The 13022-nt window shown below is 42.3% G+C and overlaps 1 protein-coding gene across 1 annotated transcript; it reads left to right on the forward strand.

Moving 5' to 3' along the window:
- Positions 1-603: 603 nt before the first annotated feature.
- Positions 604-12472, forward strand: LOC141049468 (protein FAM200C-like). The gene is given in 5 exon segments (XM_073545940.1): positions 604-895; positions 1125-1238; positions 10468-10954; positions 10956-11508; positions 11690-12472. Coding segments are annotated over 5 exon segments (2229 nt in total).
- Positions 12473-13022: the final 550 nt, after the last annotated feature.

Raw genomic sequence — 13022 nt, forward strand, 5'->3', positions numbered from 1 at the left:
GAGAAAGATACGCTTTTGGTGACTGCTGACGTGGAGTCTTTATATACGTGCATCGACCACTCTCATGGCCTGGAAGCGGTCCGTCTTTTCCTGGGGTCGTCCGATCTGGACGGCTCTTTGTGTGAGCTAGTCCTCGAGCTGCTCCGCTATGTCCTTACCCACAACCTTTTTGTCTTTAAAGACAATTTTTACCTACAGAAGCGCGGCATGGTCATGGGCGCGACCTGTGTGACCGCATACGCTAATCTCTTCCTGGGTTCCTGGGAGAGATCCTTGTTTGGCGACGCAGGCGCGCCGGCCACCTCCCATGTGCTGTGCTGGCTTAGGTATATCGACGATGTTCTGTTGTTGTGGGACGGGACGACACAGCAGCTCGGGGATTTTATGACTTATTTGAATCAAAACTCTTTTAACATCCATCTGACCTATGCGTACAGTAATACCAAAGTGGATTTTTTGGACATCACCTTGGAGGTTGACTCCACAGGTCGCTTCCGAATGGATGTTTTCAGAAAACCCACATCAGTAAATTCATTAATCCACGCTGGGTCAGCCCACCATCCTGCCACAATTAAGGCCGCCCCGGTCTGACAATTTCTCAGGATGAGACGGATCTGCTCCTCTGATAGTGCCTTTGAAGCTTGGGCCGCTGACCTGAAACATCGTTTCAGGGTCAATGGTTACAGTGGTAGATGTATTAGGCAGGGATATGACCGTGCAAGAAAGACTCCATGCGGCAGTCTCCTGTATACTACTAAGAGTGTCGGACAGACGCGTATTGATGGACCTACACGCTTCATTACTACTTTTAACCATGAATGGTTTAATATGAGGAAGATCCTCATTAAACATTGGAATGTTCTAAAGACCGAACCCTCCCTGGGCTCCACTCTGGGTGACCTACCCTCTATGACTTCTCGATGTTCTAAAAATCTAAACGACCTCCTTGTTAGGAGCCACTATGTCCCTACTCCTAGGACATTGTTTGGAACTCGTGGACCCGTTCCAGGCTTTTTTCCGTGCGGCCATTGCCTTGCTTGCGTCAATGTCCTGCGCTGCTCCACTTTCACATCCTCTGATGGGGCTAAAACTTTTGATATACGCCGGCGTATATCCTGTGGCAGCACTAATGCCATTTATTAAGCCACGTGTGGCTGCCCCAGGATATACGTCGGGCTTACCACGAGAGAACTGCGTATACGTGTTCGGGAGCATGTGCGGGACATCGGCGCAGCAAGGTCTGTTTCTGATTCCTCGGATCTGAAGACAATACCTCGCAATTTTAAGGATCATCATAATTGCGAGGCTGGAACACTTAGAGTCTGGGGAATCAATATCCTCCATTTGGGCATACGGGGTGGTGATAATCGTAAGCTATTGGCCCAGATGGAGGCTAGATGGATCGTCAGACTTGACACTATGGCGCCCAAAGGCCTAAATGAGTCCTTAAGTTTTACCCCTTTTTTATAGTGTGTTGTATTCCTTAGCAAGATACCCATCTTTTTAAGTTTGTCCTCCTTTTTATGTGTTTTAACCCTTTATTCTCTTTGTAGTTATTTCAGTACCGTTGATGGCTTCAGGACCTTCATCAAGTACCTCTGTGACGTCATATCTATGGCCTAGGCACGGCATCATTGTACTCCCTTTTTGCATAGTACATGGATATTTTTTGCATTTTATTGTGTGTGGAATGTTTACCCCTATTTTTGCACTTTTTGTTATGCACAATGTATATTAACATGGCTGTACTTAATGGAATATGATATGTACTTCTGCTTTATTGTGCAGTTCTTGGGATTCTATATTTTGCCATTATGGCGTAATGATCTTTTCCACACCATATCATGCTTACTATTTTCTATGCATTCATGTGTTTTTACCTTTTACTGATTGTGTAATGCACATGTGCGTCACATGGGTCCCCCATTAGAGCCTTTATACAGCATAATTAATTGTCTTGCACGTTGCTGGCATTTAGACTCTTAAATATACACTGCCTTTCATGTAATCACAGTGCTGGCCGTGCGCGTGCACTGTGTCATGTCCCTAGATCCTCCTGTGTCCAGGCGTCTCTATGCCTCTGACTCGCGCCGGGGCTCCACCCCCGTTCGCGCGTCATGATGCATGACATCGTGTACACTTCAGGTCCTGGGACTTCCACCGCGCATGCGCCGCTAATGCCAGCACTCATTGGCCCATTTGGACCATGTGACCGATCACGGGGGCTATTTGAAGGTCCTTTTCCACACCAGCGTCATCCCCTTGATAAAGCAGCGTTGTGAGCCAGCGAAACGCGCGTCAGGGGCGGACATTTGGATGGGGGACTCTCCTATTACTGCCACCTTACCCTGGTAAGCTCCTGTGCCATACACATAGCTTTGATGGGAATTTTCTCCAGCGATACTATGGTTGCAAGCCCCGCCGCTCATTTTGATGTCATAATGGTTGACTATGGGATGGAGGATGTGTGATGGGTATATGGGCACTCGACTATGGGATGGCGAATATGTATGATGGGTATATGGGCACGGGATTATGGGATGGAGGATGTGTGATGGGTAGATGGGCACTCTACTATGGGATGGAGGATATGTTTGATGGGTATATGGGCACTCGACTATGGGATGGAGGATATGTATGATGGGTATATGGGCACGAGCCTATGGGATGGTGGATACGTATGATGGGTATATGGGCACAGGACTATGGCATGGAGGATATGTATTATGAGTATATGGGCACGGGACTATGGGATGGAGGATAATTATAATTTGTTATAACTAACCACAGTTAGTTACTATGCCCGGGCAGCGCCGGGCTCTTCAGCTAGTTATATATACATATATATAATATATATGTGTGTGTCAATGACATAGTATAGGTATATATATATAGGATATATATATGTGTGTGTGTATACATGTATTCTATCTATTCTATTTTAACCTGTCAGTGTGATTTTACAGTATAGTGCACTGAATTGCCAGCTTTTCTAAAGGACACCGGTGCATATATCTCACAAGTTACACGCATGGTCCGTGTGTAATCTGTTTTTTTCTTGCCCCCATAGACTTGCATTGGCGAGTCTCAGGCGTAATACGGTGCATGTCGCAGCATGCTGCAATTTCACCGGCACGTATAATACGGGCGAGAAAACAAAAAGGATGATGGAAGCTGCCCCATAGATTAACATTGGTCTGAGTGCTATGCGATTTTTTATCGCATAGCACTCGCATAGTCCGTATTTCTCTCTAGTGTGACTCCGGCCTTAATGTGGCTTCCAGGTACACATGAATTGGCCAATATATGCGCTAAACTTTCTCAATTTTTCATATTTCTAATGCAGTAACGCAATTCAATTTTCATATTTCATATTTGCATGCTATGACACTACAGAGTGCTGCCTATTTTGTTTGCGTGTTTATGAGTTGCTGACTCTAGGTAAGCACCTGTTCACGCTTAGTTTATGTTTGGATGTGACAGTCAGTTTTTTTTAATTTGTCTTCATGTGAAGAAATCACTCCCTGACCCTTTTTAGCAATTTATTTAGACCCAGATAAAAATAAAAAAACAAATTAATCCTCACCTGACTGCGGATATTCCATAATGATGATGTCTCACAACAAACCACAGCTCTGCTACATCCGGATGGTGTGTTGAGCGGTGGCATGATGTGACCACTGAGCATGCCCAAAAACACTGACAGTAGTGTGAGAAGGCGCCTGCAGTGATGAACAGTGATGTCAGTAAGGTGACCGAAGTTTATCATATAAGTGACCCTACCTCTGGCCAATTATATGATATAAGAGACCTTGGCTAGAGTTTAACTAAGCTAAATAACACCCTTTTACCTGAATACTGGGACTTTAGTGGCTGACACTTGCAAAGCAAATAATAAAATTGATCAGCATGCAACAGTCATCCAATGTACATTCAGTCTAAGTCCTGAGAATATGATGCCTTAATATTAGTTTTAATAATTCTAAGCACAAAAAAAACTTTTAAAACAGTTTAATTTTATACAGTATATAATATGTTTTTAATCACATACCTACAGTACTCCCACTTTCCTTTCCCTATATTACAAAGTCATGGCCAAAATTGTTGGCACCCTTAAAATTGTTCCAGAAAATGAAGTATTTCTCCCAGAAAATGATTGCAATTACACGTTTTGTCATACACATGTTTATCTCCTTTGGGTGTATTGGTACAACACAAAAAAACTGAGAAAAGAAGGCAAATTGGACATAAATTCACACAAAACCCCCGAACTGGGCCAGACAAAATTGTTGCCACCTTTCCAAAATAGTGGGTAAGCAACTTTGTTGCAAGCATGTGATGCTTGTTCACCTGTGGCAAGGATCAAATGTGGTCAATATGAAAAACACACCTGAAACCAGATAAAAAGGGAGAAGCTGACTCAATCCTTGCATTGTGTGTCTGTGTGTGCCACACTAAGCATGAAGGAAAGAAAGAAAGAGAAGAGAACTGTCTCTAAAGTCCTAAAGAGGACCTTAAAGGACCTTGAGAGTTTTGATATTTTTCAACAATTTTGGTTCTCAAGTATCGCCAGAGATCTTGATGTTCCTTTGTCCGCAGTGCGCAACATAATTAAGAAGTTTACATCCCATGAAACTGTAGCTAATCTCCCTGGACGTGGATGGCAGAAAAAAAATTGATGAAAAGTTGCAACGCAGAATAGTCTGGATGGTGGATAAGCAGCCCTTATCAAGTTTAAAAAAAATCCAAGTTGTCCTGCAGGCTCAGGTGCAACAGTGGGAGCTCGAAATATGCATTGACATTTGAATGAAATGAAATGCATGTCAAGAGACCAAGGAGGACCCCACTGTTGACATACAGAGCTTTTTCGTAAAGCACATATAGTATAATCCACCCCCCATAGCCCTCCATGTAGTACAATGTACTTCTCATAGTGTAATGCACCCCATAGTTCTTCATATAGTATAACGCATTCCCCATGGCCATCGAAAAAGTATAATGCAGGTCACATATAGTATAATGCACTGCCAACAGTACGATAGAGTATAAGGAGTATTACGCAGCCCCTATATAGTATAATGCAACTCATTTTCTGTTGTGAACTCATTTTCTGGTCTGCCTCTGGTTTCTGGTGAGGGAGCTGGTTGTGCTGACAAAGGAGTTGTGAGTTCTCTTTCCGGGCTCCCTCTGGTGGTGGCAGGAGGTAATGAAGCTGATCTAATTAGCAGAGACCTGCCACCTGATAATGAGGATGAGGATTGGACATCTGGAATCTCAGACTGGATTTAAGACAGCCGACTCCCTATTCCCATGCTGGTGATTTTTTCCTGAGTTTCCAGCTCAGTTCCTGCCTTCTCAAGCTAAGTTGTTCTCTGCTTATGTTCACATTTGATTTGGTTTGGTCTATTCAGTTTTTTGTGGTGTCAGCCAGCCCCGGCTGGGGCTGTGCTGAATTTTCACTCTTATGTCATTGTATGTGCTAGTTTGCGTTTTGTCCCTTATTAGATTGGCCTCTTTTTGCTCTGTTCTCAGAATATGCTAGAGTGCTGATATAGTGGGAGAAGTCTAGTGACTTCAGGGTATTTTTTGCTATCAGAAGTGTTGGACATTGTTGCAGGGTTTTTTGGCGTGATTGCACACAGTATCTTTCCTTTCCTGTCCTTTCTAGTTAGTGTGGGCCCCATCGTTTGCTCAGCCTATTTTCCAACCTGTGTTTGTGCTTTCATCTTGTCTCACCGTCAATACATGTGTGGGGGTTGTCTATTCCTTTGGGGTCTGCTCTGGGGCAGTTTAGATTTCTCCTTTTCTTGCTTTAGTCTTATTTAGTCCTCTGGCTGTGACGAGGCATCTAGAATCATCGTAGGTACGCTCCACGGCTGCTGTTAGTTGTGTGGTTAGGATCAGGGGTCTGCAATCCGCGTAGTTACCAACCTCTCTGGTTTTCTGTGACTTGGCTTGGTCTTGTTTTCCTCCTCAATGACCCATTCATAACAATAATGCAGCCACCCCATAGAGTATAATGTAGTCCTGCATAGAGTATAATGCAGTCCCGCATAGAGTATAATGCAGCCCTCCTCAGAATATAATGCAGCCACCCCATAGAGGATAATGCAGCCACCCCAAAGATTATAATGCTGCCACCCCATAGAATATAATGTAGCCCCCTCATATAGTATAATGCAGCTCCCATACAATATAATGCAGCCCCCATAGAATATAATGCAGCCAACCATAGAATATGATGCAACCACCATAGAATATAATGCACCCCCCATATAGTATAATGCAGCCCATCAAATAATATAATGTAGCCCCCTCATAGAGTATAATGCAGCGCTCCCATAGAGTATAATGCAGTCCCCCCTTAGAATATAATGTAGCCCTCTCATAGAGTATAATGCAGCCCCCATAGCTATAAAGCAGCCCGCCATAGAGTATAATGCAGCCACCCCATAGAATATAATGTAGCCTCCTCATAGAGTATAATGTAGCATCCCTCATAGAGTATAATACAGCACCCCATAGAATATAATGTATCCCCCTAATAGAATATAATACAGCCCCCCACATAGAATGTAATCCAGCCCCACAGTCCTACACACAGTATGGTGCATGATGAAGTGACATGATCGATCACCTGCTGTGTCAGAGGCAGAGGGGAATGATGGGGGTAGGAGCATCATCTGATGCTTTCTCCTCCATTACTGCTTTCAATACCACAGCTTGCAGTTGCACACACTATACATTACCATACCTTGCCGTTTCTTGTCAGGACCTGAATAAACTGTGCAGCCAAGGGACTTTCCACACAATTAACTCAAGGACCTTTCAGGTCATGTGATCAGGCACATGACCTGAAAGGTCTTTTTAAATTACTTTCGTTGTTATGCCTATGTTGTTCTACTTGTTGGAGTGGACACAATTTGCTTGCTCTCCTTTTGTATTCATTCCAAAACCAATTAATAAAGAATTTATAAAGAGAAAAAAGAAAATCATGTCCTGCATAGCTATCTACGGGAAAAAGGAAGGAACAAAAAACAGTTACAGTTGTCTATCGCATATCAGAAATCAATTAATTCCTGTTGACATAGCTCCCAACTGTCCTGTGTTCAGTGGGACTGTCCAGCTTTGAGGGCCCAGTCCCACCTTCTAAATACTCACCTCTCCAACGTCTTCATCGCTTCTTAGCTCCCCCTCTTCTGCTTGTCTCTGCTCAGTGCATAAATTAAATTACAATATTCACTGCATCTTCTCCTGTGCTAGGGACTCACCAGAACTATGAACTCACTTCTCAATGTTCATAGACTACAGTTCTATCTATGAGCCACAGTTCATAATGATAGACATAAAAGAATTTTGTAATCTTAACCTGTATTTCAGGTACTAAACCCAGAAGCAGATCATGTATGTACATAGAGATATATTGTGTATTTCAATATATTTTTATGCTCCCTGTATACTGAGGTGGAGAAGTCAGATTTTCTTTATTCCTATAAAACTGCTAAAAGTAATATAAAGCAATTACAAAAAAGTATTTTTTGTGAGTCTCCCTTAAACCGGGGTCACATTTGCGAGTGCAATGCGAGGAACTTGCACAAGTCTCTTGCCTCAATACCCGGCACTGCTGCTGGCATTCGGGACCAGCGTGTGTGGCTGCATGTCTTTTTATACACCTGAACGCTCCGGTCCGAACCACCGGCGGCAGTGCCGGGTATTGAAGCGAGAGACTCGCGCGAGTTTCACACATTGCCCTCGCAAGTGTGACCCCGGCCTTATAATTAATCCCACAACCCTCAACATTACAGGCAGGAGCTAAAGCAACTAAGCCACAAGGTCTGTTGTAATGAGGAGAATTTTGTGTACCCGATCTGTATTGCAGGCTCTGACTCCGCAGCGGGCAGAATGTACTGATACTTTGGACACAGAAGTGTATTTCTATGTTTCTGTATTCTAGAGGGAGAATAAGAGGGTTTTTTATCCTATAAAATTACTTAAAAAAATAAAAACTACTTAAAATATTGTCATTTTAATGTGTTTATTGAAAAATAATTAACATCACAAGTCAGCAAATATCATGGAAATATTTGGTGTCCCTGTAATTGTAACAACTCGCACAACACAGCGATCAGATTATTTAAGGGGATCAGTAAATGGTGTAAAAAAAATTGAACATTGATATTATTTCTCTATTAAACCCCCCAAAATGTAATAAAATGTAACGCTGAGACCGTGCTCACATGTAGCCGGTAATGCTGCATTTTTTCTGCTGCTTTTTTTTTCTGCAGGTGTCAACACAATAAAAATCTCTGATTATTGCGTGTTTCCCCATATTTAATGTGAGTTTTTAGATGCAACGAGGGTGAAGATTCCATGAAAGCACATCCAATTTACTTAGACATTTAGACTGCGTTCACATGTAGTGTAAGGCTATGTGCACACGTATGCAGAAAATTTCTGCATGAAAACCGGACTCCTTCCCAGAAAACGCACATTTTTTTCCGCTCGTTTTTTTCCACGCGTCCCCAGTCTCATAGATAATAGTTAGAAATGCGGATTTTTTCGCAAAATTAATGAGCATGCTGCATTTTTTACCAATATGCACAGAGTGCAAAATTCATTAAAATGAATGGGATGCTTCTTGTAAATGTTTTTTAAGTGTTTTTGCCGGTAAAAAAGCTTAAAAAACGCGAAAAAACCGCTTACGTGTGCACACACAGCCTAAATGCTGCATTTTTTGCTGCTTTTTTTGCACAGAAATCCTTCTGCGTTTAACTGTCAAAGCAAAGTGGATGTGATTTCATAAAAACTGCTCCCCCTGTGTTCTAAACACGATGCTGAATTGGGCAGCTTTGGTGCTTTTTTTCCTCTAGAGCAGCGGTTCTCAACCTGTGGGTCGCGACCTCGGCGGGGGTCGAACGACCAAAACACAGGGGTCGCCTAAAGCCATCAGAAAATACATATTTCCGATAGCTTTAGCCGCTGAGAAGTTGTGCTACCGTCTGCAGCAGCGCTATTCAGCTATAACATACGCCATTATGGATGCGCGTTCCAAACTGAATGCCTGCACGCATGCGCAGACATGATTGCATCATCCATCCGGGGCCTAAGGGGCGGGGGGAACGCTCCACAGTCCATAGCAGCGCATTACGTGTGTTCGGCGCTTGGTGACGTCATCAGTGGGCGGACGCAGCAAGCGCCGGAGGACAGAAGTCTAGGAAGCGGAGAGGCAAGAGGCGGAGAGCCAAGAGAGCCTGCGAGACAGCCTGCTGGTGTAAAAAAGGTTAATAATGTAAAAACAGTACACACACCATACACACAATACTGTGTAAGGGTACGTGCACACACTGCGGATTGGTCTGCGGATTCATCCGCGCGGATTTTGCAAAATCAGCAGATAAATCCACAGGTCAAAAGACCTGCGGTTTATCTGCGGATAATTCTGCGGTTTGGCCCTGCGGTTTCACCATCTCCACAATGGAGGAGATAGGAAACCGCTGCGGAATCCGTAGAAAGAATTGACATGTCAATTCCTTCAGCGATTTAGAAACCGCAGATAATCCGCTTGGAAAATTCCGCAGCGTCTGCACTGCGGTTTCCATTTCCCATAGGGAATAATGGTACTGTACACCGCAGCAAAAACTGCTGCGGCTCCGCAGCGGCCAAATCCACGTGGATCCGCAGTAGAATCCGCAGCGTGTGCACACACCCTAAGTGTAAGGTGTTTTGTGTGTAATCATTACACAGTACACAAAGCAGCTTACACTTACACAAAGCACCATACATTTACACTATATCGGTCTTGTAGTATAAGAGACACTATAAGATGTAGTTTACAGTGTTCGTCAATGTATAATTATCGCCCATATCTTCCACTATTTTCCCATATTCTGAATGAGGAAACTGCTGAAATCAGCGGTTTCCGGCATTGAATCAGCCTCCTATTGATTTCATTGTGAGTGCGGCGGATTTTGTGGAAGAGAGCTCCCGAGAATCTCGGGTTAACACGCAATCCACGGCAGCCTCCTATTGATTTCAATAAGAGGCGGAGAAATGACAGTTTCCAACACATTTCTTCCTCTCCAATGACTTGAATAGGAGTTAGAGACATGTGCCAGAACTGCATTTCTGCCGTACAGGGGATCTCTCTTTTACAGGATTCACGGGTCTCCCATTGAAGTAAAGGAGATGTGGATTCCACCGCAGAAACCGCTACTTCATAGTGTGAAAGAGCCCTGAAAGATGCCATGCTGTGCAGAAACTGCAGTGCATCCTATGACGTAGTTCACATTGTTCTATATAGAAAACTTGCCACTAATCTGGAAAAAAACAGATCCATTAGTTAAGCATGTGATTACGGCCCCCTGGTCATAGTAACAGGTGTGCAATAGAAAACAACACAGGGAATAGTAAATAATAGGAAACTTTAACAAACTCTTTAGACGCGACCATCTTTTATTTTTTCTTTAGCAAAGCGTCTCATGACAATGGATCGTGTAGACAAGAATACTAGGAAAAGAAAATACAGTGAGGATTTCTTGCAGTATGATTTTACCTCAATAATTACAGCAGGAATTGAAAAACTACAATGTGTTATTTGTTGTGAAGTTCTCTCAGCTGAATCTATGAAGCCGAACAAACTAAAACGCCATTTTAATAGCAAGCATCCAAGTTTTGCTGGCAAGGATATCGACTATTTTAGAAGCAAAGCTGATGGACTCAAGAAATCTAGATTTGACACTGGTGGCCAGTACCACAAGCACAATGTAGCAGCTGTTGAAGCGTCATATTTGGTGGCAATCAGAATCGCCAGAGCTATGAAACATCACACTATTGCTGAGGATTTACTGTTGCCAGCAGCAAAAGACGTAGTTCGAGTCATAATTGGAAATGAATATGTTCAGAAATTGAATGCAATTTCCTTATCTAACGACACTGTCCGCAGAAGAATAGAGGACGTCTGCCGATATTCTTGATCAGGTGATCCAGGAAATTAAATCTGCACCACTACCAATATTCAGTATCCAGCTTGATGAATCTACAGACGTGGCAAACTGTGCACAGTTATTGGTTTACGCGAGGTATATTAATGATGGCGACTTTAAAGATGAGTTTCTTTTTTGCAAACCGCTTGAAACAACAACAACTGCACATGATGTTTTTGACGCAATTGGTTCTTTTCTAAAAGCGCATAACATCTCCTGGGAAAAGGTTTGTGGTGTTTGCACAGATGGTGCTCCTGCTATGCTAGGATGTCGCTCAGGATTTCAACGTTTGGTACAAAATGAATTGCCAAAAGCAAACGGAATACACTGTATGATACATCGCCAAATATTAGCGACTAAGACACTGCCGCAAGATTTACAAGAAGTAATGAAAAGTGTCATAACATATGTCAATTTTGTTAAGTCGAGCACCTTAAACAGTCGGCTGTTTTGGCAACTGTGCAACGAGCTAGATGCGCCAAACAATGCTCTGTTATTTCACACTGAAGTCAGATGGTTGCCAAGAGTAGAGTTGAGCCTTCATCCACTCAATGCTGACTTTTATTCCCCATTGACTTGCATTGGGGTCGGGTTTCGGACGAAACTCCGACTTTTTTTTGCCCTAGTCGGACCAGTTTCATCCGACTCAAATTTTGTTTCATTCGGGTTTCACGAAACCCGATAAGACCAAAGTCGCTCAACTCTAGTCAAGAGGAAAAGTTTTAAAACGTGTCTTTGAGCTTCGTGATGAACTGAAAACATTTTTTAATCAGAAAGCAAGACCGCAATTCGAAGCACTTTTTAGCGCTAAAACTGAACTGCAGAAAATAGCTTACTTGGTGGACATCTTTGTCGTCTTGAATGACTTAAATTTATCACTGCAAGGACCAAATGCAACGTGCCTCGATTTGTCCGAAAAAATTAAATCATTCCAAATGAAACTTCAGCTTTGGAAAAATAAATTGGATAAAAATAAAATTTACATGTTTCCTACATTATCTGCCTTCTTTGAGGAACATGACATTGAGCCAGACAAAAAAATTATGATGATAACTTCTGTGAAAGAACATTTGCCCTTGCTTGCAGATGAAATTTCATCATACTTTCCTAATCTACCTGACACCCCATTTGCACTTGCCAGAAGTCCATTCACAGTGAAAGTTGAAGATGTTCCGGAGACGGCTCAAGAAGAGTTCATTGACCTAATTAACAATGATGCAGCGAGAACAGATTTCTCTACGATGCCACTGACAAAATTCTGGATTAAGTGTTTACAGTTATATCCTATTCTGTCTGAGACTGTGCTGCGCCTTCTTCTTCCTTTTCCAACAACATATCTTTGCGAAACAGGGTTTTCCAGCTTGCTGGTAATCAAGTCTAAATACCGAAGTAGACTTGTTGTGGAAAATGATCTTTGCTGTGCCCTTGCAAAGACTGCCCCAAGAATTTCTGAATCGGTAAGCAAGAAGCAACCACAACCATCTCACTGAATTTGGCAGCATACTGTTGCAAAATATTGCACTGTTGTTTACTGTTATATTACTGTTGTTATATTTAAACCCATTCTATGCCATGGTGAAATGTTATTTATTTAGAATTGTTGTTATATTTAAACCCATGGTATGCCATGGTGAAATGTTATTTTTTGGAATTTAGTAATAAATATTTCTTAACATATAATTAAATATTGTTTTTGTGATTAATCACTATGTTTAAATTATGTTTGATTTGTAGCAATGAGAATACATAATGCATATCAGGTATTTACATTCCGAATCATAACTGCAGCAAAATTACAGTTTTAAAGTAGCCACCAAAATTATTTTTTGGTTTGGGGTCACCGTAACATGAGGAACTGTATTGCGGGGTCACGGCATTAGAAAGGTTGAGAACCACTGCTCTAGAGGCTTCTATGTGGAGCCTTAAAAAAACGCATGTAAAAAACTGCAGTTATTTTTTTAAGTTCAGAACCAAAGCTTTTCTGTACTATAAAAAGAACTTAAAAATGTAGCTTCACATTTGTGCTAAAAACACATCTAT

Source organism: Dendrobates tinctorius, unplaced genomic scaffold, assembly GCF_039654945.1.
Source record: "Dendrobates tinctorius isolate UK_male_01 unplaced genomic scaffold, ASM3965494v1 ptg000144l, whole genome shotgun sequence".
Taxonomy (NCBI): domain Eukaryota; kingdom Metazoa; phylum Chordata; class Amphibia; order Anura; family Dendrobatidae; genus Dendrobates; species Dendrobates tinctorius.